Source organism: Apis dorsata, unplaced genomic scaffold, assembly GCF_000469605.1.
Source record: "Apis dorsata unplaced genomic scaffold, Apis dorsata 1.3 scaffold_35, whole genome shotgun sequence".
NCBI classification, from domain to species: Eukaryota; Metazoa; Arthropoda; class Insecta; order Hymenoptera; family Apidae; genus Apis; species Apis dorsata.
Window position 1 is genome coordinate 21,850 of NW_006263337.1, and position 25,747 is coordinate 47,596.

Below are 25,747 nucleotides of genomic sequence, written 5' to 3' on the forward strand. Positions count from 1 at the left end.
ATTTTCTAATAATAGGTCTTTAAAAAAGATCTTTAAATGGAAAATTTAAATTAAAAATGGCGATGAACGAAAAAAGTAATCTCTTTCATTTAATATAAAATTAAAGATTTTTTTATTTTTTCTTTAAATGATTTTAAAATCCAACTAGTTATTAGATATATTAGCTATCGATGCTTTACTTTAAGAATTTAGAATTTCATTTGTAAAAATAAAAAATTGGATATAATATCGAAAAAGTTTGCTTATTCATGTAAAAGTTAAAGAGATAATGATTTTTTTTATTTTGTGTTAAGATTTTTTTCGAGCATATGTTGTTTTGCATATTATCACGAATATTCTATCAAAGATGAGCCGATAATAAATCTTTATTAAAAAATGAATTAAGAATGATAACAAATGTGTAATTAAAAAACTTGAATAATTTAAAGAGATGGTGATTTAATACGTGACCAATTAAAATTCTTCGTATCTTTTATCTTGTTTGATGTCATATGTATATTTGCAAGAAGTAACCAGATTATATTTAAAGTTTTAGGTGTCATCATGCGCGATGTGCCATTTTTGCACGCACATGGCGTGCAGGTGCGTTCCCATTCAGAAACGCTTGGTAGTTATCGTCGATGAACATTCTCTACATCTTGGAAATTGAATGGAATATTCATTACTAGACCAGACATAGACCAAGTACCTACCCTTAAGCGATTACCTATGCCTGAAACACGTGATGGACAAGCTTAACTTAGTTGTAACAATTTGTAACCACTGCATTCTACACTTATTCGTTCCTCGATCATTGAAATCATCGTGCTATAAATACGAAAATTTTCGCGAAATTGGAATATTATTCCTGGCAATTATTTTATTTCTGACGTTAAACAAATGTTAAATTGAGAATAATAACGTCATCTCTATTTATTCTGCAAAGTTGTAGCATTTTATTGCAGTTTTTTATTTAGTAAGTTATATAATATTGTAAGAACAATCTCCAAATACAATTATTTCGAATAATAATGAGAAAAAAAATCTAATAATACAGAAATAAATTCACAAATTAACTGAATATTTAAAAAATTCAAAGTCAAATTTGTAAGTCAAGTAATTCAATTTATTTAAATCTACTTCCTGAGTGGAACAAAGTATGATAATATTTATAATAGACGAAGAATTCCACAGTAAAATTTTATAGTAGCAATGAAAAATTAACTTAGTAACAAATTTACATGAATAAGTAATCCGACTACATTAACGTGTCCGATTAAAACATGATAAATCTAAAGAAAATGGAAGATCCTAATGATTTCAAGGAATCGATTGATGGCGCCGGTGACATTGCTCGAACTCCCAACCCGTCATTTACGCGAGGCCACTAATCAATTACAGACACGGTAAACATCATAGTATAAGATCACACAGCCAGCCTCGTGGTTTCTATTTATAGACGTGACACTTTTAATCCAAGTTTATTTTCCGTTTCAAGAATCGAGAGGAGAAGGGTTACGAGACTCGTTCCTTTTTATCTCTCTGGTCTCAACCTTGCGGATCTTGTTAAAAGGAAAGAAAAAAGTGTATATATATATATATATATTTCTCGACCCAAATCGAGTCTCTCAAGCGAGTTTACTGAGAACGATTTATCCGAGGACGAGCGACCATTTCATAGGTGGAGATAATCGCGGAAAGAAGACTTTGGCAAGGATTTCAGCAGACACGATTTGCACGCACGCCACGATTTTCTCCAATTTGCTTGACGAGCAACTCGTGGCATGCGATCTTACTTCATCCCCTCTGCACGCTCATTAGGAAGTAATTAACAAACAATCACGCGTGCAAACATAGGGTCAGTCGGTTCTGATGGAGAATGATTGTGATGACCTGATAGATATTTGAGATTTCGATTAGGTTTCCTTTCATAATTTTATATACTTTGATTATAAAGATTACATTTTTTTATCATTTTCCATGTTGGATAAAAATTGACAACAATAATAAAAAAAATATCAATATAATATATAAAATGTTAGAAAATATTAAAAAAGAAAAATATTAAATATAGAAAAAGAAATAATGCATATCAATATTGATTTTTCATATTTCATATTTTTTTCAAATCTAAAATATTTATTTGTTAAGAAATCGATGCTGTATCTTCTCTCGCAGCCTTCAAAAATTTCTCGCTTAGTTATATAAACATCATTAACATCGTAGTATCATAACTCGAATCAATTCGATCGAAAAAGTTATTGGCTCGAGTCCTCGAAACTTTGACCCTCGACATCGTGTGTGTATGCAACTTCATGCATAGTAAGTGGCGTGCAGTTGCATTCGATAATTGGAAGTTGGGCTTTCGTTGGTTCTTACGAATGGGTGGCTCTTTAGGAAACTCGTTGCAGTGAACATTATTATCCGGTTGTGTGAACTTGTTGCTGAAACGAGCGCCGAGCTATTTTTGCCGGCAATCATCTCTAAAAACGGAAGTTTAAGAATCTACCTCACCTTCATACTTACTTTTTGATTAATATTTTTTAGAAACATTGTTTCAAATAGGGTATTGATAAACGTGCAATGAATCGCAATCACAAAGATTCAATTTCAGAATATAATTACGCATTGCAGTCTTGACTGTACAATAAATCAATCCTCTTATCGCAATACGAATGTCAAGGCCGTATTTCATTATCTTGAACACTGTTTCTATTTATACTTATACAACTTATTGGTAATCTTTTCTTGGTATTCATTTCTTAATTAAATACAAATAAAAAATTGATGTTCAAACTTCTTGTTTGAAATAATATCATTATTATTATTATTTGGTTATTATTATTATTAATAGAATATTTTTAGATTGAGTAATTAGTTAAGTAAAGTTATACTATTAATAAATTTTTTGCTGTGAAACATAAAATTTATAAAATTTATAAAATTATATCTATTATAATTTACTTTATTTGATGTAAATTCTATTAATAAAAAACATATATTATAAATATAAAAAATTAAATAATTTTGTTATCTTTGTATTAAAGAAAATGACTTAAAATTATACACAATTATACACTTTATTTTTATTATCTTAATTATAGTAAAGTTTTATTCAGCAAAAATGGAATAATATTTCTTTTTATAAAATTTCTTTATTATATATAAAGCTTGATTCTATATTTTCATTAATAGAATCTATATTTATTATGCGCTATTTTTGTCACTGATCAAAATTAAAATTATTCACGACAGAAAGACGGCACTGATGAAGTAAAGAAAGTAAAAAAAAAAACATGGATTCAAAATATTTTTCTTGATCTTCGATTCACAAAGACATCTTATTTCGTTTCTTGTGATCAGGTTGAATCCAGAGACGCATAAATATAGTATATCATACCTTTATAAAAACACGCAGAAATACACGGTTGATGAACCAAAGGAAATCGTAGATTCGTCACGGATATTATTTTTACTGCGTCATGAATTCAATATCCCTCGCAAATAGAAAAAACATGGGGTGACTATATGTTTTCTTTTAAATTTCCTATATCATGCTATCACGATCTAATAGACTTTCTTTCAGAAATCGATACAGAACAATAGAGAACGTATTTGACAAAGTTTCGAGAAATCTCAACGATCCTTTGCTATCGGAATATTGGTATTATAAAGCGAAAAATGGAACAAAATGATCGATGGGACAGATATCCTTGTTTGAAACGATCTAGAGAATGGGATCTAGAGAATTGTACGATTCATATCATTGGATATCATTGAATAGAATCGTAAGAGGTTTATGCAGCCTCGTTGAATCCAAATCAAAGAATAGGAACAAGGTTAAAAAAAAGACGAAAAGGAAAAAAGTCTCGATCGATTTTCTCTTTTTTCAAAATTTATTTTCTAATATGCGGCTGGAATTGTCGAGTGATCTGGACGATAGAACCTTTGTCTATTTCACGAGATTGAAGTCAAGTAATGAGAATTGAGGACAACGTGAAACGAGAAAGTTATCTATCATTTTTCTTGTTGGTGAGGGAAAAGACATTGCGAGAAAATAGAATTGTTATGTTATTGTGAGGACCCATCTGTGTTGTTAAATTGAAATGGAATAAAGAATTATAGGAAATGGAATAGAAAGAAGAAAAAGTTTTTTTGAATTAATGGAGTCGGATTTGAATAAAAAAGAGAAAGAGAGAAAAGGTGAAAAGATAAAGAAAGGGGTAATATAATCAAGAGGAAAGGATCATCTTCCTTCGAAAGGATACTTATCCGGCATACGAATTGGCTTATTATCAAAGCAATTTACTTCAATTTCTACCGATTTTGTGAAATTGAGACGAAAAAGAAAAAAGCTTGATTTTCCTTTCTTTTCTATCTTACAAGAGACACGGACAATATCAAGCACATGAGCTCATCCACGAGAATTTGTCCCATTTTACTGCTCGCCCCTTCCTCTTCTATCTTGTGCTTTTTCTACATCTCCGCACCGTTCAGGCCGAACGAAAGCGCTAAAAATACGAATTTATATGCGCGATCATGTTGTACATGTGCCTCTTTCTGAGAAAAAAAAAGAGAGGGGAGAAATGCGAGATAATTTTAAATGTCAGATCTACGATTTCGACGATGGAAGAAAGAAAACATGATGAATTCATATACACGAATCAAAAGGCAAAATAATTTTGACATGGAAAAATTATTGATGAGAATTTTAATAGAAATTTTCAGTTTGAAAGAAATATGATTTGGTAAGATTTAATAAAAAAAAATCAAATAAACTTCTCAAATTTATAATTTTAATAGAATCTAATTTAAAACGCTTTGTATTATTTTTCTTATGAAATTTGGTTCATCAAGATTTCAATAATATAATAAGTAATACAATGCATGTTTCAGTAATGTGATCATCACGTGCATTATTTTTGTTTAATTGCGTTTGGTAAAACGACTTAATAGCACGTCTGATACGTGTTATCTAACGTCAAACCACAATCGTGAAATAACAGTTTAATGAGCAGATTGTAACGTTTCGTTTAAAGAGTTTAAGTAAGGCGTTAAGATAGGTCGGAATTTATTTGTTATGTACAATTGGAAATGATCGAATTTAGAGATTATAGGAGTAGAAACTTGACAAGATTTATAGTTGATCTTGTATTTTAAAGTGTTACAAATCTTATATTTTAAGACTTGAAGTCATTTGAGAATGATTGTATTGTTTGAAATAAACGAAAATTATTTTAATAAGTTTATAATAAGTATTTCTTTATAAAGATTAAAGCTGTCGCGTAATTGCGTAATTATATATTTTTAATTATAAAATAGAATCTTATTTTAAATTTCATTTTATCTTATTCTTATCAAGAGTTAATCATAAATTTTACAACGAACGATCATTACACGTTTCTAATTCGATAATGATCATTTAATTTCTAAAAAGTGAAATACTAATCACTTATTTTAATGATTTTAATAATTTAATTTAATAATTTCTCTCGAAATCTTTAAAATATCATGTTTGTATCATTAAATAAGTTGAAAAATTATAATCAGAGGTTCTTTTTCTAAATAATTTGAAAATAAAAAATATGTATAATCTTCCTCTTATAACTTACAGTATCTCACGTTCTGTTTGAACAAACACAATGTATCCAATAATATTTTTCATTTCAACATGACTGCATTTTACCAACGATGCAACCAACGATAGAGTACAAGTTACGCGTATGGCGATCCGAAAAATACGAGGAGATTAATCGTCTTTTGTCGTTCTAAAACGCCATCATTTTACGATGCAATCTTCTTTTTATTTCTTCAAGAAACATTATGTTTAAACCGTATCAGTGTTCAAATCGTATTTCTTTAAAATTTATCGCACGTCCATGTCCATGATTTCCATTATCGTTCCATTAAGCCGCTAATAAAACGTCAAAGCCGCGTTATTTACAACTAATAACATAATTCCCTGTTCGCACTCTATCGTACCATTTATTTTCCTTCTCTTTTTCCATTTCTTTTCACCTGATTCGATTCGCTTCTTCTTCGAGTTTTTTGCCCTCACCACTGATCGTCTAACCATTACGGCCAACAGTTAAATTATCCTTCCTATTACAATTAAATTATCCTTCGCAAGAAACGTATAATTTCACAATACATTAAGTGTGCATCGATCGTACTATGCACAGTGTTTGAGCAGCATGAATTAATAAACCGATCGAGTTGAAATTTGTAGACCTCGAGTTTGGTTTTTGTCATGAGCTCGGTATGATAACGATTTGAAACTCGAAAGATCGATCTGTTTTAGATCTTTCTCATGTCATCAATGAGAATAACATCATGGTTGGATAATAATAGGGATACAGAGTACACGTGAAATATTCGAGTCGAATTATATCCGAATGCTCTCAGCACTATTTAGAACAGCTGACTCATATCGTGTTAAGATACAAGAATCACCTATTAGCAATACCTTTCTACGAGAGTCCATTGTGATCTACATTATTATAGTCTCGAAGAATTTTTCGTTCAGGGTTGCTTTTCCCACTCAATGAAGCAAAATATAAGAATTGTATTTAATGTACTATTTCAATCCTTTTTTTTACAAGTGTTATCAAGAAAGATAATAAATTTTAGAAATTACCAGCATTTTTTTTTTAAATGTATTAAGATAGATAAACGTTCTAAATCTTATATTTTGATTGTAAATTTTTCATATGAAAGTGTATTCATTAAATGAATAGTAGTATATTTTTTAAAATATTATATTAACAATTTATTACATGAGAATCTTACGGCATTGTAATGCTATGTCTTTATTACAATATACATGAGGAAAATATATGTATATACGATCTGAAACATTTAAAAATTTTTTCTCAGACTGTATCACGACCACGTGAAAGGGGGACAAAAGCTCATAATAACTAGCTCTGTCCATGCAAAACGTAGCTGTACAGTCTGGAGCTAAGAGCACTGTACTTTTGACGCTTCAAGTGACAGAGCATGATGTGCATGCTGATCACGTATGCTTGCTAACAGCATCGAATACATACACACGAGCTTTTCACATGTACACATGCAACGTGTGTACCTTTTAATTGACCTCGGTTCCTAGCGATTTTTTCTCTTGTCCTTGTTTATCGGTAGTTACAACCCTTCGTCTAAATCATTGCCAAAATGCAAGCTATGCATCCATTAAAACTTGATTTATTATATCCACGACGAAGATTGCGTCGTTTTTCGCGCTAACTTCGCTAATTATCCGCTCGGTGGATAGTTTTTCGTGCGGAAGAAGAAGGGTGCATAAAATTAGAAACTCTGGGAATTCGCGAGTTTCGCTCGTTTCGAGCCACTTGCGAGAAGTTTTACGTGCTTTCGACATTCATTTTAATTTAGGTGTGTTAATGATAATTGAAAATAGTACTTCGTTCCTATTTTTCTATTTTGAACGATGGATATTGCAGCTATTAATAAAATTTATTAATCTTCCGTAATTGGAATTTTATTTGTTTATGAGAAAAGTGATAGTGGTTAAATATAGTTTTATTATATTTTGTTTTATTATAATTTGTTATTTTGAAGCATTTGATAACGATAATAATATTATCTATTCTGACTTTAATATATTAAAAATTCGCATAATATGCTAATTTTATTTCATTACATGACTCTTGAAGATTATTAATATTAACGAATAAATAAAAGAAAATAAAATTACAATCATCAATTAATAAACCCCATTAATTACTTTTGATTTTTAAAAAAATTAAATCAAGACGAAAATAATTTTCAAAATAGAAAGTTATTTAGTTAATTCATAAAATATACATTTCCATACACATTCATGTTTCTATGCGGCCAGCTGATATGCTTTCATCGAGTCTTCATCCTGTATTCGCGTGCTTACTAAAAGAAAAAGGAGCGCATGTAAACATTTGGCGATAAATAGAATGAATGTATGGGTTCTTTCAACGAGAAATGAATGAAAGTATATCGTATCGTATGATTCAGGTGATATTCGAAAGAATATTTTAAAAGGGCCACGTAAGAACGTGAACGTTTACTGCCAATAAAAGCAGCATATTCCACGCGTGTATATACGCTTGGCTAAATTTACTTACGTGGGAAACTGGTTTCCCGCCTATGCGTTCGTTTCACACCTCGAATCGCGAATTTTTTCTCCACGAATATCTTTAACGAAAGATTCGATTAATGCGTGTCAGATACACGATCGAAATTCGAAATTATCATGAATTTTTCTTCTTGAGTGATTATCTTTATTGAAATATGTGATCAATTGATATTGAAATTCCAGATTTTTTATAAAATCGTAGAATGTACAATATCTAATTGGATTTAAAGTTCACACAAAGCAATGATAACGAAACAGCGCAATTGTCGATGACGTAATGACATAAAGAATGAACTACTTACTTAAATTGTGGCGAATATTATCGCGAACGTTTTCTCGCGATCTTCGTTATCAGTGTCGTTAAATATTGTGTCATAATTATTCTTGTACTCGACAGGGTGATCGATTATTTAACATAGTATCGAAAGAGATTGATTTTGAATTGCAAATTTAATAACGATCATTTTCATATTTTTCGAGATTATATAGATATGATATAAAATTAATAAAATAATGAATATTTTTGATTTTTAATTGTTAGAGTATTTTTGATATTAATAAAATAGAAAATCTCAATTATAGATTCTTAATTCTAAAGTTAAAAGATTTTTTTTATTGAATATTGAATTTTTTCATGCAATTAGATTCAATATAATTCTTTCGTGTAATCGCATGAAACTTTATCTCGAAAGACTTTGAGAGGTTAAACTTCATAAAAGAAACGAAGAATACGATCTTGAAAATAGGCACGTTTCAAAGATTAATGGTGACAATCGTAGATGGTATTTCTGAAAGATAAAAAATATAGGAAAGCATGCATTCGTTTCTATATTCGTTCTATTTCTATATACACATATATTAATACTCGAATTTGTATTAAATATTGAAAAAGAATCTACATTTCTATTGGTAAAAAATCAATATAAAAAAAATGAATCGTTAAATTTTGATATTCTTTTATCAAAATTGAACAACTGAAATATCAGAAATATTGAAAACAAAATTTCTGATGTACGAGCTTTAGTGTCTTTTCAAATCGAAACAAGGGATGAGATGTAAAATTATTACATACCAAATTATATATTAATTATTTGGTACACACTAAAATTATTATACACTATACGAATTTTAAAATATCATAAATTCATATCGTTAAAATATCAAATCTTAATAACAGATTATATATATTTTACAATAAAGTTATCAAAATTTTTCTCGTTTTCTTTTCAGACGAACAAGAACGCGTTCAAAAGAAGACCTTCGTCAACTGGATCAATTCTTATCTTTCCAAGGTAAGAAAAATTAGAAGAAAACTTCGAGTGAAACTCGTGGAAATATATACGTATTTTGAAACCAGGTAACAGGGTAAACGACCTTTGAATCTTTCCACCATTTTTCTTTCGTGATCAATCCATCTTTAAATATCTCTCATACAGAAAATGTTACGCAAGCTTTTTTTCCTTCTTCCTTTTTTATCGTCCCTTCTATATAATAAGGCAACATTGAAATTACTTCTCATCACGAATATCAAAAGTTCGGTGGAATAACTCGTGCCTGGCTCGCGAGTCTCGATACCTCTCCCCTACTTCCGCACTTCCGGATACTTGGAAACTTGAATTAGAAATCCCGGACCTGTTTCCTCGAAACGTGCTCTACAAGCTGCACGACATTGCGTTCAAGAGCATTAAATCTTGCTAAATTTCTCATGAAATTTAAAAAAGATTTAAAAAATCTTGAAACGTGATATTTATTTTAAAAATTTCATCATCGATTAATTCGCTTAGACCTCTATAATTCTCTAAAATTTTTTAATAATAGTAAATAATTTTACGATTATATTTATATTTTATATTTTATAATCTCAAAGATTTTTCTTTGAGAATAAAATATGAAAAACGTAATATGAATAATTGGAACAATTTTTAGAGAAGTCCACCGCTTCGAGTGGATGATTTAATCGAGGATCTCAAGGATGGCACCCGCCTACTCGCATTGCTTGAAGTTCTATCCGGTGAGAAGTTGGTAAGTTTGGCATAACAGCTTCTGTATCGCAACTATCGATCAATAGAATAGATACGTATGAAACGCATTTCTTTGTTCGCAGCCGGTGGAAAGGGGTCGTAACTTGAAAAGACCTCATTTTCTTAGCAACGCGAACACTGCGCTTCAATTCTTACAAAGCAAAAAAGTGAGTAACGATTCCTCTCAAAATAGAAATTTAGAATCACGAGAATTGGAAAAATTCATTCACATTAAATTTTAATAATTTTTTCTTAAATCTTAAATTCAAAAATTCATTTTCGGAGTTTACATTCACGATTTCAAAAATTTAAGTTTAAAATTTCGAAAATTCAAAATATAGAATACATTAGTAATTATTATTCATGATTGTTTATTGCAGATCAAGCTAGTGAACATAAATTCGTCCGATTTAGTAGATGGACGACCGCCCGTAGTGTTAGGCTTGATATGGACTATCATCTTATACTTCCAGGTAGACTCTCTTTCGTTCGTACAATCGAATACAAATCGAAGCTACATAAAAAAGCACAATTGTACAATTAGAATGCGGTAGTTGCTTAAGTAAGACGCTCGTGCCACATCAAATTACATAAACGCGTTATAATATCCGTGCAGCATTGCGACGATCGTTTGCAGCGGGGATTAATTTGCTCGTATAACAAAGTTGTTCAATTTCTTCATAAAATTTTTTACAAAAATTCACAAACATTCTATATACAAATATAGTTTTTTTCTTCTTTTTTTTTTTATATCTTAATAATTTTCCTTCCCGTTAAAAAAGAAATTAATCCTCGTTAAGAGCGAAAGAAGAAAGAAAGTTACATTGCATTCTGCTAACCGTATTTATTCCATAAAAACAAGCTACGATCCAAGGATCGAAAAAAGGTGAGTAGCTATTTAAAAAAAGAAAAAAAAAAAAGAAACGAGTAAAAGAAAAGAGATTATCATCTACGATGTTAATAAAAACAGTAAAGCAGTAGAGAAAATATATGTGTGTACAAAGGAAAGTGTTAAATTAGCACGCACCTACATGATCTTACGCATCACCCTAGTACGCACGCTAATCCTTCCTTTTGTGAGTCTTTTTTGTTTTCAACCTTACCTCCCCCCTCCCCCCATACGCCCTATTGTTGTTTGAATATCATATTCCGCGGTCCACTGATCCGGTATTTTTCTAGATCGAGGAGAATACCAGAGCATTGGAATATCTTGGACAAACGTGGGGTAGTCAGAGCAGCTTGGAGAGCCTGAGTACCCAGGGGTCGGCGACCAGCGAGAGAAAACGCATCAGTAGCGAGAAATGGAAGCAGGGAGCGAGAAAGACTCTGCTTCAATGGGTCACCAATGCTCTGCCAAAGTTAGTGTTCTATACACGTTATTATATTTATATAATGTAGCTTATATTTATAACTATAATATTTACGTTTAACGTATTTTCGCATCAACCATGTAAAAATAATACCGACCACGCGAAAGTACATTCCTTTTCAAAAATCTTTGCATATCTTGTTACAAAGATTTAATGTAGATTTTTAATTTTAGATTGGTGCATGTTTTTTAATTAAATTGTTGATACATAGAAATTATAAAAAGTATTTGCATTATATTTATTGTAGTATATTTACATTTTAATTAATTAAGTAATTAAATAAATATATTAGATTTCATCTCGTTTGGTACTTTCATATGATTATAAAAAATTGATTTTATAATCAAATGTAATATATTAAAGATGCTTCATTAAAACTGTAATAAATATAATTTATTCCAAATTTATTTCTAATTTATTCCAAAGACATTCACAAGCATTGAAACAAGAATCAATATTAAAATATTAATGTTTAATTACAAATTTCATTTACAAAACGGATCAAATCTTCACAGGGACATAAAAGTACGAGACTTCGGTGAAAGCTGGCGCGATGGCAACGCCTTCCTGGCCATCATCGACGCGATCAAAGCGAATTTGGTGAACATCGCCGCCATGAGAGAAGCAACGAACAGAACACGTCTAGCGACCGCGTTCCACGTGGCCGAATCCGAATTGGGTATCGCCAAACTCCTCGATCCCGAGGATGTCGACGTTCCTCAGCCGGACGAGAAATCGATAATGACTTACGTTGCCCAATTTTTGCACAAATATCCGGAACCAGGATCCGCAGCTTCCGATTCGTTCGCGGCTGTGCAACAAGAGTACGATGGTCTGCTCGCTTGGCTTTACGAACGACTCAAATACTTGGAACAGATGGGCACTTCCCCGTTGGGTTATGATGTATGTTTTAATAATATTAGAATTATTTTAATATGGTAGAACGCTTGTTTTAACGTTTCTTTTGTTCGAAATTCGTTTTCGAAGGAATACGCCGCGGTAAAAGCGGAAGTCGAGCAACAGAGAATTGTGTATAATAAGCTGCAACGTCTTGTCGAAACTCCTAGCATGATCAGCATCACTCGAGATTCTTGGAGACACGTGCAGAATCTATGGAAGACCTTGGAAATGCTTGTAAGTTAGAACTAATAACTTAACATTTTCATATATGCTTTCATATATGCTGTCAATTAGTAATTCTCGAATTGAAATGTAAATAATATTCATATATATGCGAATAATAAGAAACTGATCATAATAATTATCATAAAGTATAGAGTGGATTTAAATTTTCATTTCATCGATATATTCAGAATGTACATACATATATATATAGTTTATATAATAATGTATTTTATTAGAAATAATTCTTGAAACATTATTATTTTCAATTAATTTATCAATATTTAATCTCTAAATAGAATTCATACATAAGAAAATTCTCTTTCTAGATGTTACGCTGGCTTTGGGTCTTAGATTCCTACTTACCAGGCGAATTAAGCGTTGTAGGCAGATGGTTGTGTCGTGCAGAAGATCTTCTATTATCCGACAACAACATCCCAGAAGAAATGACAGAAGAAACAGCCAACATAATATCGAATAAGCTCGAAGAACACAAGAAGTTCTTCCTCGATCTTCCGTCCATGACGGAGCGATTCCAAGCGGCGAGAGGTTCCGAGGCTGCATTGAAAGTGCATCCTCAACAACTGAACGAGATGGCAGCTCGATTGGACAGCTTGCCGGATCGTGCCGCCAAACGTAGAATCCGACTCAAGTTTCTGGAGCACAAATGTTGCCTTATTGCTTTCTTGTTCCTAGTCGAGACGAAGTTGAAGGGATGGAGCGTGAAATATGGCACGGAAGAGAGTGTACATCAGATGTTGGAGCAGTATAGAAACTTCGTGTCTCGAAATAGAATTTTCCAGGAATTCCAGAAAGCGTATTTGGACATGCAACAAATCGTCGAGGATTATAAACGCGAAGGCAATGTTGGTAAGTGATAGTTATTTTATATGATTTAGGTTGTTAGGGATTGCTTAGTGTAACGATTTATCAATTTCATTAATATGAAAAAAGTTGTATTTACTATAAAAAATTTATTATTTAAAATTGCTAATACTTAATGAATATTTTTCTATCAATTTTTAATACTTAATTTTAATACTTAATGAATTTTCTATCAATCTTATTAATATAAAAAAGAGTGTAAAAGAATTCAATAAAATGAAGGAATATGAAGTACATTATAACTTTTTAGTATATAAAAATCTTTTATTCATTAGACCAAGAAGAAAGCGCGAATATTGACCGTTTCATGAGAGAGACCAGCGACAAATGGAAGAGCGTATCCATGGATCTTCGTTGCGTGCAAAGCATGCTCGAGGAAGTAGTAGCCTATTGGCGTCGATGGAACGTCATCTCCGACGAGTTCGTAACTTGGTTGAATCGCGCTGAACCTGCCTTGCACCTTCCCGAAGAAGATAAAATGGAATTCTTCCAAGACATAAGCGTATGGAAGGATAAACACCAACAACTATCCGACACAGTGACATTTTTAATTGCCACATCTGACGAATCAGTCGCCTTGCAACTGAAACAACGTTATTCGAATCTCACGTCCAGATGGGAATCTCTGTTCCAAGAAGCGAAGCAATATATGCACGCTGGAGACGTTATAAGAAATAGAAAAGATTATAGAGCAGGAGTGGAGACATTGCAGAAATGGCTGAGAAACGTCGAAACAGCTTTGTCAGCCACTGATCTAACCACAACTGAAAAAATTAAAGCTTATGGTGAGAAGTTACAAATCTTCCACAACGAGGTAGAAGGGATCGAAGATCTGTTCAAGAGTATCAGCAAGAAGTTTCAAACGCTTATTCAAGATTTGTCTCGTGACGAAGTGGATAAGATGATGAATACTTTGAAGAAAGAGAAAGAAGCTCTGGTCAAAGTACGAGCTTTGATACCGATGCAATTGCATTTGTATCATCAACTTTTGGTCCAGCAAGAGTCTCTAGAAGCTGGTCAGAAGGAAATAGCTGCCTGGTTGGACGAAGCAGAGAGAATGTTGACCAATATCGATCTGTCACGTGGTAGGGAACATATTCTGGCACAGTTAGATCGTCACAAAGCTTTCTTTTCGAGAACTTTGTATTACAAATCTATGCTAGAGTCTAAGAACAAAGTATTCACTAGTATAGTAAAGTCTGTGGACAGTCACGCTGACGTAGCCACCGCAGAAGGTGGAAGAACATTGAGAGAATTGAATGAACGATTCAACAGAGTTTCCCAAGCGGCTCAAGCCTTGGAACAACGACTTCAGGAAGCTGTCAGATGCTGGACCAAATTCAAAGAGTGCGAGAGACAAGTCTGCGAATGGCTATCAGTCGCAGAAACCATGATGAATGATAAACATACCGATAATAGACGATCTATAGAATATCATAAGAATTTCTTCAGCAATGTTAACGAGAAATGGATTCAAGACTTCGTAAACGCTGGACAGGATTTGAAAAGTATTTTGCCTGTCGAACAGCAAGCTCCTATTTCAGAAGCTGTAGAATCGCTTCAGAAACGTTGGAAGGAGGTATTAACTTTCGCTCCTCTTCATTTGATGAGACTTGAGTTCCGTCTGGATGAAGCTACGTTCTTACAATATCTGAAAGAGATTGAAGTAGAAGTGAATTCAGAGCAGCAGGCTCTAATGAAGAACGACAATGTGGAGAACATACTGCAAAGGAACAAGGAATTTTTCGTGAATCGTGGCACTGTACTCGAGGTGGAGAAGTGCCTGCAGACTCTGAAGAAGATCAGTGATGCATATAGTCAATTGAAACCTAACGATACCAGCTTGGCTGAAGCCGCACAACACGCTGAAAATCTGTGGGAGGATTCTGCTCAGAGAGTGGAACGTTTGAGGGAACAACTGAAGCAAGTGCCTGAGCAATGGGCTGCTTATAAGAAGAAGTGAGTATTATAAAGATAGAATTTTTTGTTTCAAATCAAATTTTCTTATTTTTTCGTCAATTTCTATTCATATGAATTATCATCTCAGATTCGACGAAATGGTACGATGGATGGACCATGTGGACAGTAATTTGAGAACCATATTGCACGAGGTGAACACTTTAGAGGAATTCGAGACAGAGAAAACGATATTCCAGGTAAGAAATATTTTCATTCACATTTTTAAAGAATATCTCGAATTTTCAAATAAGTCATTATTACGAATCATTATTGATTTAAAACATTTATTTCTTCATCATGCGCATTTAAATATTTCTTTTACATTCTTTCCTTGCATCGCTCACACTGGATAGGTTCAAGTTTTAACGGTAAATATAATCACGCACGTTTCACGATAGAAATTCGATAAGGAGGCTCATCTTACAATAATTCATAAAAAAGAAAAAGTATATATTGTATTACAACTTTCTCTTTACTGTTCTGTAGAAAATATGCAGAGAAGCAGACAGCAAGCGCGAAGAAATGAAATGGTTGGTCCAAACTCTCGACAGCCTGACTTCCAATCGTTCTGATCATGAAGCTCTTTCAGAGCAAAATCGTTTAGAACAGTTGATCACTCGTTACAAGAATCTGATACCAACAATAGAGATTACCATGACGAAAACTGATATTTATTCAAAGAGTTACACTTATAGAAAGGAAGTTCGTGAAGTGTGCACTCTTTTGCACAAAGTCAAAGATCAATCTAAGATAGATGTAGTAGCAGAAAGTCCAGAAACTTTGAAGACCGCAGTCACTCATCAAGAGAGCCGTCTTAGTCAGCTAGAACAACAGAGATCAAATATCGTGAGCATGCTACAACGTGGTAAGGATCTTTTGAAAGATCAACACGCTCCTCCATTCGTGTCCTTGGAGGTACAGCAATTAGAATCCAGCTGGAATGACACGTATGGACAAAGCGTAGAGACCTTGAAGTCTTTGAAGAGTTCGCAAAAGTTGTGGAACACTTATCTGCAGCAAAAAGAGGAGATTTTGAAATTGATCGAACAAGCTGAAGAAGAATTAAGAAAAATCGAATCGACTACTTATTACGATGCTTCACAAGTATCATCCGATCTGCAGAGCAAACAAGATTTCAGTTCCACTTTGAGAAAATCTGCCGAGGAGTTGCTGAAAAAGTTGCAAGAGACGTATAGCCATTTGACAGAGGTCGCAGCACCGGAAAAGAAAGAAGTGTTGAAAAAAGAGATCATTCATACCGAGAAGAGAATGGAGACCACTTTGAAAACTGTCCAAGAGAAAGTGGTTTATCTACAGGAGCACAGTACCAGATGGAATAAATTCCAAACAAAATTGAACGAATTGCAATTGTGGACTCAACAGAGTGCTCCGCAATCAATTGCAGATACTGAGAATTTGGCAACAACTCCTGAAGAGATGGTCTACAGAACTGAGAGTTTACAGAAGGAAATTATAGAAAGAACTAGAACATTGAAATTCCTCGAAGAGGAATCTCAAAAACTCGTAAAAGGTATGATAGTCTGACATTTCTGTAAATTTTCTATTTATTTTCAAAATTATAAATAATTTTCTCGCATTTCCAGGTGGTGTTGATAGTCTTCCAGCGAAGCAGTTGCGCAGTGATATCATAACACTCGAAAGAAGCATCGAAACCCTTCAAAAGAGCATCGTAGCTCAACGTCAAACAGCTGAACAAAATTTACAAACCTGGAAGGAGTACGAGAAAGGTATTCAAGAGATAAAACCTTGGATCGAAGAAGCAGAATCAAAAGCAGCTACTATAGGCAGCAAACCAACCACTCTAGCTCAGGCAGCTCACATGTTGGAAACAGCCAGAGCATTTGAAATACGATGCCAACAACATTTTCCTCAGATTCAAGATCTATCTTTGATCAGTCAACGAATAACAGGAAAGACATCAGCTTCCGACGAAGTGGATGCCGTTCATACTCGTTGGAACGCTGTGCACGACATAGCAGTTCAAACGACCACGAAATTGGACAAGTTGGTTACTTCGTGGAACAGCTTCGAATCTGAGATAAAAGAATTCAACGAATGGTTGGAAAGATCCGAGAGAACGGTACTCATGGAACCAAATGCCGAGACACCCGAAATATCAGTGCTAGAAAAGGAACTGGCACGGTTGAAGGATTTCAACAAGACTATATCTGATCATCAGGCGCAATTGATATCGCTAACTCAGGTTTCTGATCACATCAGCCACGGATTATCCTTGGAAGGAGCGACTAATTTGAAGGCTCGAGTCTCGGACATTAAAGCCAGAGTCAGCAAGCTGGCCGACACGGTTAGATTGCAGATCAACCGTGTGTCCGACTCGTTGTTAGCTCGCCAAGAATTTCAAATGAAAATCACCGATTTCGAGAACTGGATGTCGCGATTGAGATCCAATATCGCTGAGATCAGCGATGCTACTGTCGATACGGTTGACACGAATCTTCAAGCCGTGCACGCATATATCCAAGAACATTCTGAAAAGCAGCCAAGCTTGGAAGCTATCTGTCAAGAGGTGAAGGATATATGTCCCAAAGGATCTATGCAGGCGACGGTTGCCTTGGTTGATACTTATACCAATCTGGAGAAAAAGTACAAGGCTCTGGGAGATGATTTGCAACAGAAAAAGAAAGGATTAGAGAAGTGGATAGAGCTATTGAGTTGGTTGAACGATGCCAATGCTCAATTGAGCCATTGTAAGTACGAAGCTGAAGCTAGAAAGCCTACCATCGCTGATTTGGAGAGATTTTCGTCCGAATTACGGATTATTTATGACAAGATTGAAACGTGGAAACAACATGTTTTGCCTGACAGCGCTATTGGAATACAAATTAGGGACAAACAGGGAAAACCTCTTTCTGCGTCAGGTTTGTTGATCGACTTGGAGAATAAAGCATTGTCTCTGCAAAATGAAATATCAGCGAAACGCGATAGACTGGAAAATCTTGGTGCCAGATGGAACAACTTCAGAACATTGCAGCAAACTATCACTGAGAAGATATTGAATACGCAAACTGCTCTTCAAGAAACGGTTTATAATGTTGATTCATGCAAACAATTAGCTCCTGCTGTGGAAAAGATCGATCAATTAATCGAAGAACATCAGAAGAGGGAACAAGAGAAAGAGATCCTCCACTTTGAAGGTACTTCCTTGATGAAAGAGGATCAAAGATCGACGACTAATATTCAAGTAGTTCTATCCTCTGTCGATGCTAATTGGGAGAAGGTGAACGAGCTTCTTCGAGAACAGAGGAAGAAATATGCTGATATGAATACAGACTGGAAAGATTACGAAGAAGCCAGACAAAAGGTGGAGAAATCTATCAAAGATGCAATTAATTTGTGTCAATCGGTGAAAGGAATATCTTATGATATCACTCAAGCGAATATTACTTTAGAAAAGCATAAGAAAGCTTTGGATGCGCTGAAGAAAGGCAGACATTTCTTGGATAAAATGGATTCGAAAGCACAGCAATTGACGAAAGAAGCATCCCTCATGCCTAGATTCAATTCTGAATTAATCGAAAATGATTTGACAGAAGTTCGACAACGATACCAAGATACTTACAACGATATCAGTGAGAAATTGCAAGCCTATGAGACTCAGGTGATCATTTGGAAACAGATAGAAGAATCGAAGTCTGAACTCATCAAATGGCTCACTAATACAAACGAAGCGTTGACCACTGCATTCGAACGTTTAATGGATGCTGAGAACTGTCAAGTAAGATTGATAAGATACAGAGAGGAGTTGCCTGGTTATCAGCAAGTGTATCAAAATATCGTGACGAAAATAGAACAACTTGTAAAATTGAACAACAATTCTGACATCCCTACTCTGAATTCCTTGCATCAGTTATTAGACGACCAATTCAATGTGGTTAAAACTTCAGCGGAAAAATTAGAATCTTTAACATCTACTTTGAACGAGAGAGAAAGGACAATTAGACAGGAAATGAAGCGATGTGGTGATTTGATCTCGAAGATCAGAGAAGATATAATCAAGTGTGACGATTTGACTGGTGAGAACACTAAGATTCTTGGTCGTATCAACAAATGTCAGGAGCTGAAAACAGAATTAGAGCAATGTGACTATACTTTGTCCAAAGTTGAAGAAACATTGACGAAGATTTCTACAGAGTATCCTAGTATCTCCAGATCGAGTTTGCCAAAGGAATTGCAAGCGCTTCAGCTTCGAAGAGACGGCGTGGCCAATCATGCTAACAAAGTGATAGCAACACTGGTAGCATTCTTGACTAAATTATATCACGAAAAATTTGGAGCTCTTCAACGTATGGTTGTAACGCTCAAAGAGAAAGTAGCTTGGTGTGAACCTGAGCAAAGCAGTGATCGTTACAACTTGGAGGTAAAAATGGCTTCGTTGATGGACGTAGAAATTGGAATCGCCGATTGCATAGCTAGAAAAGAGGACACTGACAACTCCTTAAAGCTTCTAGCATCCGTAGAAAGTGCCGAAACTATGGCCGCCTTGAAGTCAGATCGTGACAAAGTTGAAGTCGACTTGGAATCATTGAAGAGCAGTTATAATAAAATTAAGAATGATCTCGAACGAAATATCGCTCTGTGGCAACGTTATGAGCTCACTTCCGAGAATGTGCTGTCCTGGCTGAAAGAGAATGAGAATAAAATCAGAGCAGAGGCTTCCGCGTTGCTCAATTTGGATGACATCGAGCAGAAAATCGCAGAGATGACCGAAATGCAGAAAAGTGTGATGGAATATCAAAGCGAACTGAAAGATTTGACTGTTTTGGCCGAAGATATCACCAGGGTTAGCTCCGAATCAAGAGTAAATCAATACATCAGTCACTTGAACACGCGTTACGATTACGTGTTAAAGTTTTTGGCCCAACATTTGGACAGACTTCGAGAATTGAAGGAGAACAGAGATCAATATGTGGCTAACAAGAAGAAACTCGAAGCTTGGATCGAGAATGCAGAGAAAACATTGAAAGCCTACGATGAAATCACTGGTCCAAAACCTATAACTTTCTACCAATCACGTTTGAAAGAATTGAAAGCATTTGCCGAGGAACGAGAAGTTGGACAAGCTATATTGAACAAGACAGCGGAAGCTGGCGAAGCTTTGTTTGCTAGAATTACACCAGATCAGAGAGAAATGATAAGGACGGAATTGAGAAACTTCCGTAATCGTGTGGATGCAATGGCGGATCGTTCTAACGTGATTTATAAAAAAATAGAGAGCGATATGATGCACAGATCTTCCTTCGAAGACAAATTCTCTCAAGTGAAACAGTGGTTAGCAGATGCTCAAAATAAATTAGGAGAAAAGCAAGATTTACTGCCAACGTTACAAGAAAAGAAGCTAGCTCTTCATTTGTACAGAGCCGTGGCACAGGACGTTACTGTTCACAAGAATATTCTTCAACAACTTCAAGATAGATTAAGTACAGCACCAGACGATGATGCGAGTGAAATGTTAGGCAACGTGATCGAGGCTTATGAAAAACTGTCCAACGAAGTCGAAGGGCGAATTAATATAGCGGAGAAACACGTTTCGAATCACGAGGCTTATCTTCAAACGTTTGAGAAGACTCGAGATTGGATCAACACGGTGATCAACGAAGGAACGCCGATAGTCGAGGATTTTTCAGTGGAACGAGAAACAGCGCAAAGTAAAATCACCACCATCGAGAATCTTTTGCAACAGAAAGCGGAAGGGGACCGAATCTTGGCTGATTGTAACCAGCAATTGAATATTGTCTTGGAACAAACCTTTATGCCAGGTCATCCAGCTTTGTTGTCCAATTTTGAGCAACAAAAGAAAATGTGGGAAGATTTCTTGAAGCGATGCGTGGCAGCTAGAGACAAATTGAAACATATGTTCAATCAATGGTCCGAGTTTGAGAAGATCGTAGAAGGTTTGGAGGCCTGGATCAAGCAGATGGAGACCCAGTTGAAGGATCAAAGTTTGAAGAGTACGGAAGAAGCAAAGAGAGCTCATTTGCAGAAGTTGAAGTCCTTGGAAGAAAGTATCATCGCGAAAGGAGCTGAATTTAATGCCGCCATTGAGAAGAGCCAGAGCATCGAAGCTGAGGCAGACCTAGTCACAAGAGTCTCGAGACAAACCACTAAATATCAAGCTATTAAAAATCAAATAAAGGAAGCTGTAATGCGATACGAACAATTTGTGAAAGAGCACAACACTTTCAACGTGAAATATAATCAATTATTGCAATGGATCACGGATATTAAATCGGAATTGAAGAAACACAGTGAGATCGTGGGTGATTTATCCGTATTGCAGAGCAGACAGAAGCTCATTCGAGATTTGGGCGATACTAGAACGAAGGAGAACGCTAGATTCGAATCTGTCATAGATCTTGGAGAGAAATTATACGTTCATACGTCGCCTGACGGTAGAGAAATCATCAGACAACAATTGAGAAATTTGAGAACCTTGTGGGATGGATTCACCGAAGATCTACAGAACACTATGCAAAAATTAGACCAATGTCTGATGCAATTCGCCGAATTCTCTTTATCTCACGAGCAATTGACAGCTTGGCTTCGAGACGTGGAACGCGCGATGCATCAACACACAGAATTGAAATGTACTTTGGAGGAGAAACGAGCACAGTTGCAGAATCACAAAATTATGCACCAAGAAATCATGTCTCATCAATCTTTGGTAGAGTCTGTTTGCGACAAGGCGCAACAGTTGGTAGATCAGACCAAGGATACTTCTTTGAACGTCTTTCTACCATCTATTAAGCAATTATTCCACAACATTGTGGCAAAATCAAAGGATTTGTTAGAAAACTTGGATGATTGCGTAGAGAAACATCATAGATTTAATTTACAAGTGAAAAGCTTTTCTGATTGGTTGAATGGCGAGAAAGATAAGCTTGCTGAATGCAACGATATGACTGGAGAAAGAACGGATATTTGCAGAAGACTTGCCACTTTGGCCATATTGAAGGATGATCAGATGCAGGGTGCTGAGCAGCTTGGAAAATTAAAGGAACTTAGCGACACGGTTATTAAGAGAACCGCGCCGAAAGGATGGGATGCTATTAATAAGGAGATCACTATTTTGGAAGGCAATCTTCGTCAATATCTAAGTGAAATAGGTAAAAAAAAATCGTTAAATTATTTTTTTTTAATATTTAATACTATTTAATACTCTAATTTTTCTTAATCTTCTCTTTTTCTATATAGAATCAGTGGAAGATAAGCAAAAAACAGCATTGCAGAAATGGCAAGACTTCGAAGATAAATTGGAAACGCACACAAAATGGTTCTCAACGATGGAAGCTGCATTCAGAGACCAACAGTTGCAGCCTACTTTGCAAGACAAGGAAGCTCGTTTGCAAGCATTGAAAGAGAAACGTGATGCCATATTAAAGGAAGAATCGAAGATAGACGAGTTCATTGATAAGTCTCATAGTTTGCTTCATGCAAGTGGGGTTGAGCGTATCAAGCCTTTGATCTCCCAAATAAGCAATAGGTAAATTTGCTCATTATTCAGACATTTAATAAAATCATTGAGAAATTTTAAATTTTAAAATTCATTTTAAATTTAATTTTTTCTCTCAAAAATTTCAGATATCAGTTATTGCACGTGCTTAGTAAAGAAGTAGTGACTAGATGTCAAAGTGTTGTGGACGATCATAGAACGTATGAAGAGAAACTAAAGGTCGTAGATGCTTGGCTGACTCAATTAGAACAGAGTTTAGCCAATTTGAAGAAAGACGAGACAGGTGGAAATCTGGAAGAGAAAGTATCTCGTCTGCAGATATTGTTGGCTGAAAAGGAACAAGGTGAACACAGATTAGGAAGTTTGATATCATTTGGAGAAAGGATTCTTGCTGATACATCGGCTCAAGGAAGAGAAATTATTCGCCATGAGTTGAGACAAGCTCGAGAACGATGGGATAAACTTGTGGAAGGCATAGCCGAGCAACAGAAGAAGCAAGATGCTCAATCTTTGCAATGGACCAATTATCAAGAGACTCTGCAACAAATTTTGACCTGGTTGGATACTATGGAAAGATCAGTGAAACAGGACTCGACGATCACTTGGTCTTCTCTTCAAGAAATTAAATCCAAATTACTGAAAAGCAAGGTAAGTATGATTCTGATAATGAAAAATTCTTAAAGAAATAATATTAAAAATATTTTCAATATTTTAAATAACGAAATATTATTTTCTTTTATAGGGAATGCATCAAGAAATTTTGGCTTATAAACGTATCATTGAAGGCGTTTCAGAAAAAGCAAATGCACTATCGTACACATCTCAAGCACCATCAGACGCTCAACAAAAAGCTGCTTCGGTTTCTGGAAGATACGAGGATTTGGTCGAAATGTCACAGAAAAATATATCCAATTTGGAAACTCTTCTAGATACTTTCCAGCAATTCTACGATCTACAAAAATCTTATCAAGATTATCAGAAGCAACAATGGGAGCAATTAGCCAATTACAGCGACTATACTGGCAACAAAGCTGCCTTACAAATTCAATTGACTAAAATCATGGAGCTTCAAGATGGCCAGAGGGAAGGAGAATTGAAATTAGATATTCTCAGTGAACACGTGTCTCAGAGTGCTCATAATTTATCACCCAGATCATTAGAATCTATGGAAAGAGACTTGGCTACGTTAAGGTAAGATTTATCTTGAATTATATTCGAATTAAAATGAAATAAAGAAAATTTTTCTAATTAAATTAATTTATATATAACAGATTCGAGCACAAAAAGTTCGCCACAGCTGTAAACGATATTATTCGATGCATCGAAGAGAGAATTCAACAATGGAGCGAATACGAGAACTCTTTAGAACGTTTATTAGCTTGGTTGACGGATGCAGAATCGTCTTTGAAGAATTATTCTCTGAAGAACACTCTCGATGAGAAGCAAGAGCAACTTGAAAAGTATCAGGTAATATATAGAATATTTAAAGATTATATTAACATCATGTGTTTTACAATATATGTCATATGTTTCAAAAGCGAATTATTACACGTTTCGTTAAAAAATTAATTTTTTTTAAAACACTATGAACACATTTTTTTAAATAATCGCATTTCACGCGAAGCGAAGTTTTTTTCTTTCATTTTTAATCAAGAAGAGGAAAAGATACGAAAGAGATGAAATGGTATAACGATAGTTCAGACATTGTATCTTGGAAAACTTTCTTAGGCACTACAAAAAACCGCCTTGTCGTGGGACACGGAAGTGACGGAACTGGTGGCCCTAGGAGACCACCTGGATCAAGTAAGAGAAACATGGAAAAAATATATTCGAACAGGATTGTGAACGCTTTTGTAAATTGGTCTATCTCTTTTTTTCTCTTTTTTCTTTTTCTTCTTTTATCTTTATTCTATCATTTTCATCTTTATATTCTAAATGTTTTTTGACCTTTTTCTCTCTTTCCTTTTCTTCTCTCTATATTTCAAAACGAATTGAAATATTTAGTGTGATTTAAATTCGATGATGTATCAAAGATTATTTTATACATATCGGTAAGTTTCATCAACTCGATACACTATACACTTATGTCTTCATACTATGATACTTACTTTTTTTTCCGACGTGTTATTGTTTTTTTTTTTTCTTAACATATGATTTTGCATAATTCTTTTTTTTATCTCGTGTTTTTTCTTCGATGCATGTAAACGTGTTGTTTCGAGCACGCTTAATCGAAGAATCATGTTTCCAAACTCGTATATCGCGTTGTCATGGCAAGTGAAAAAATCCATGACTGATTGATTGAATTCGCATTAACTACATACACGAATACCGACAAATACATGCGTGTCCTATTGTTAACTCCATTACTATGAATTTAAGGTATTTTCAGAACGACAGAAAATTACCTAATCATACGACAATTTGATTAATTTGATTAGTATTATGAAAATAAAAACAAAGTATAAACAAACGATGTTTTCTGTATCAAATATTATGAAATTTTAATAATATTTCTATTTCTAGATGTTGATCGTGAATCTACGGCAAAATGAGGCAGAATTCGATAAGATGAGCGACGAATCTTCCGAACTGATGCAGATTAGCGGTGAAACAAGATTTTCTGCTAGTGTTCAACAAATCACTTCTCGGTTCCAATCTATTCAAGCAACTGCTAAAGTAAATATCAGAAATGTCATTTTTGTTTCTTCATCTTTTACATCTCGTATAATCATTTAGTTCATACAATTATTTCGAACATTTTTCTTCTCACAATTATACCTTTCATCGTATA

The 25,747-nt window shown here is 34.4% G+C and overlaps 1 protein-coding gene across 15 annotated transcripts in view; it reads left to right on the top strand.

The window, feature by feature from the left end:
- LOC102679644 (nesprin-1) overlaps window positions 1-25,747 on the top strand; it is a 119,993-nt gene that overhangs the window by 19,069 nt on the left and 75,177 nt on the right. For 13 of the 15 annotated variants that reach the window (XR_004151079.1, XM_031512463.1, XM_031512501.1 and 10 more), the window contains 18 exons: window positions 9,338-9,399; window positions 10,034-10,129; window positions 10,212-10,295; window positions 10,509-10,601; window positions 11,308-11,486; window positions 12,014-12,401; window positions 12,486-12,632; window positions 12,950-13,490; window positions 13,781-15,464; window positions 15,553-15,661; window positions 15,951-16,995; window positions 17,069-22,609; window positions 22,698-22,986; window positions 23,085-23,604; window positions 23,699-24,147; window positions 24,228-24,423; window positions 24,685-24,759; window positions 25,480-25,632. Coding sequence is in view for 14 of the 15 variants with exons in the window: in XM_031512463.1 (XP_031368323.1) it covers window positions 9,338-9,399; window positions 10,034-10,129; window positions 10,212-10,295; window positions 10,509-10,601; window positions 11,308-11,486; window positions 12,014-12,401; window positions 12,486-12,632; window positions 12,950-13,490; window positions 13,781-15,464; window positions 15,553-15,661; window positions 15,951-16,995; window positions 17,069-22,609; window positions 22,698-22,986; window positions 23,085-23,604; window positions 23,699-24,147; window positions 24,228-24,423; window positions 24,685-24,759; window positions 25,480-25,632 (11,651 nt within the window). In the remaining variant the exon portion in view is untranslated. The remainder of the gene's footprint in view (window positions 1-9,337; window positions 9,400-10,033; window positions 10,130-10,211; window positions 10,296-10,508; window positions 10,602-11,307; window positions 11,487-12,013; window positions 12,402-12,485; window positions 12,633-12,949; window positions 13,491-13,780; window positions 15,465-15,552; window positions 15,662-15,950; window positions 16,996-17,068; window positions 22,610-22,697; window positions 22,987-23,084; window positions 23,605-23,698; window positions 24,148-24,227; window positions 24,424-24,684; window positions 24,760-25,479; window positions 25,633-25,747) is intronic. The other 2 variants (XM_031512507.1, XM_031512476.1) reach the window with 1 other exon arrangement.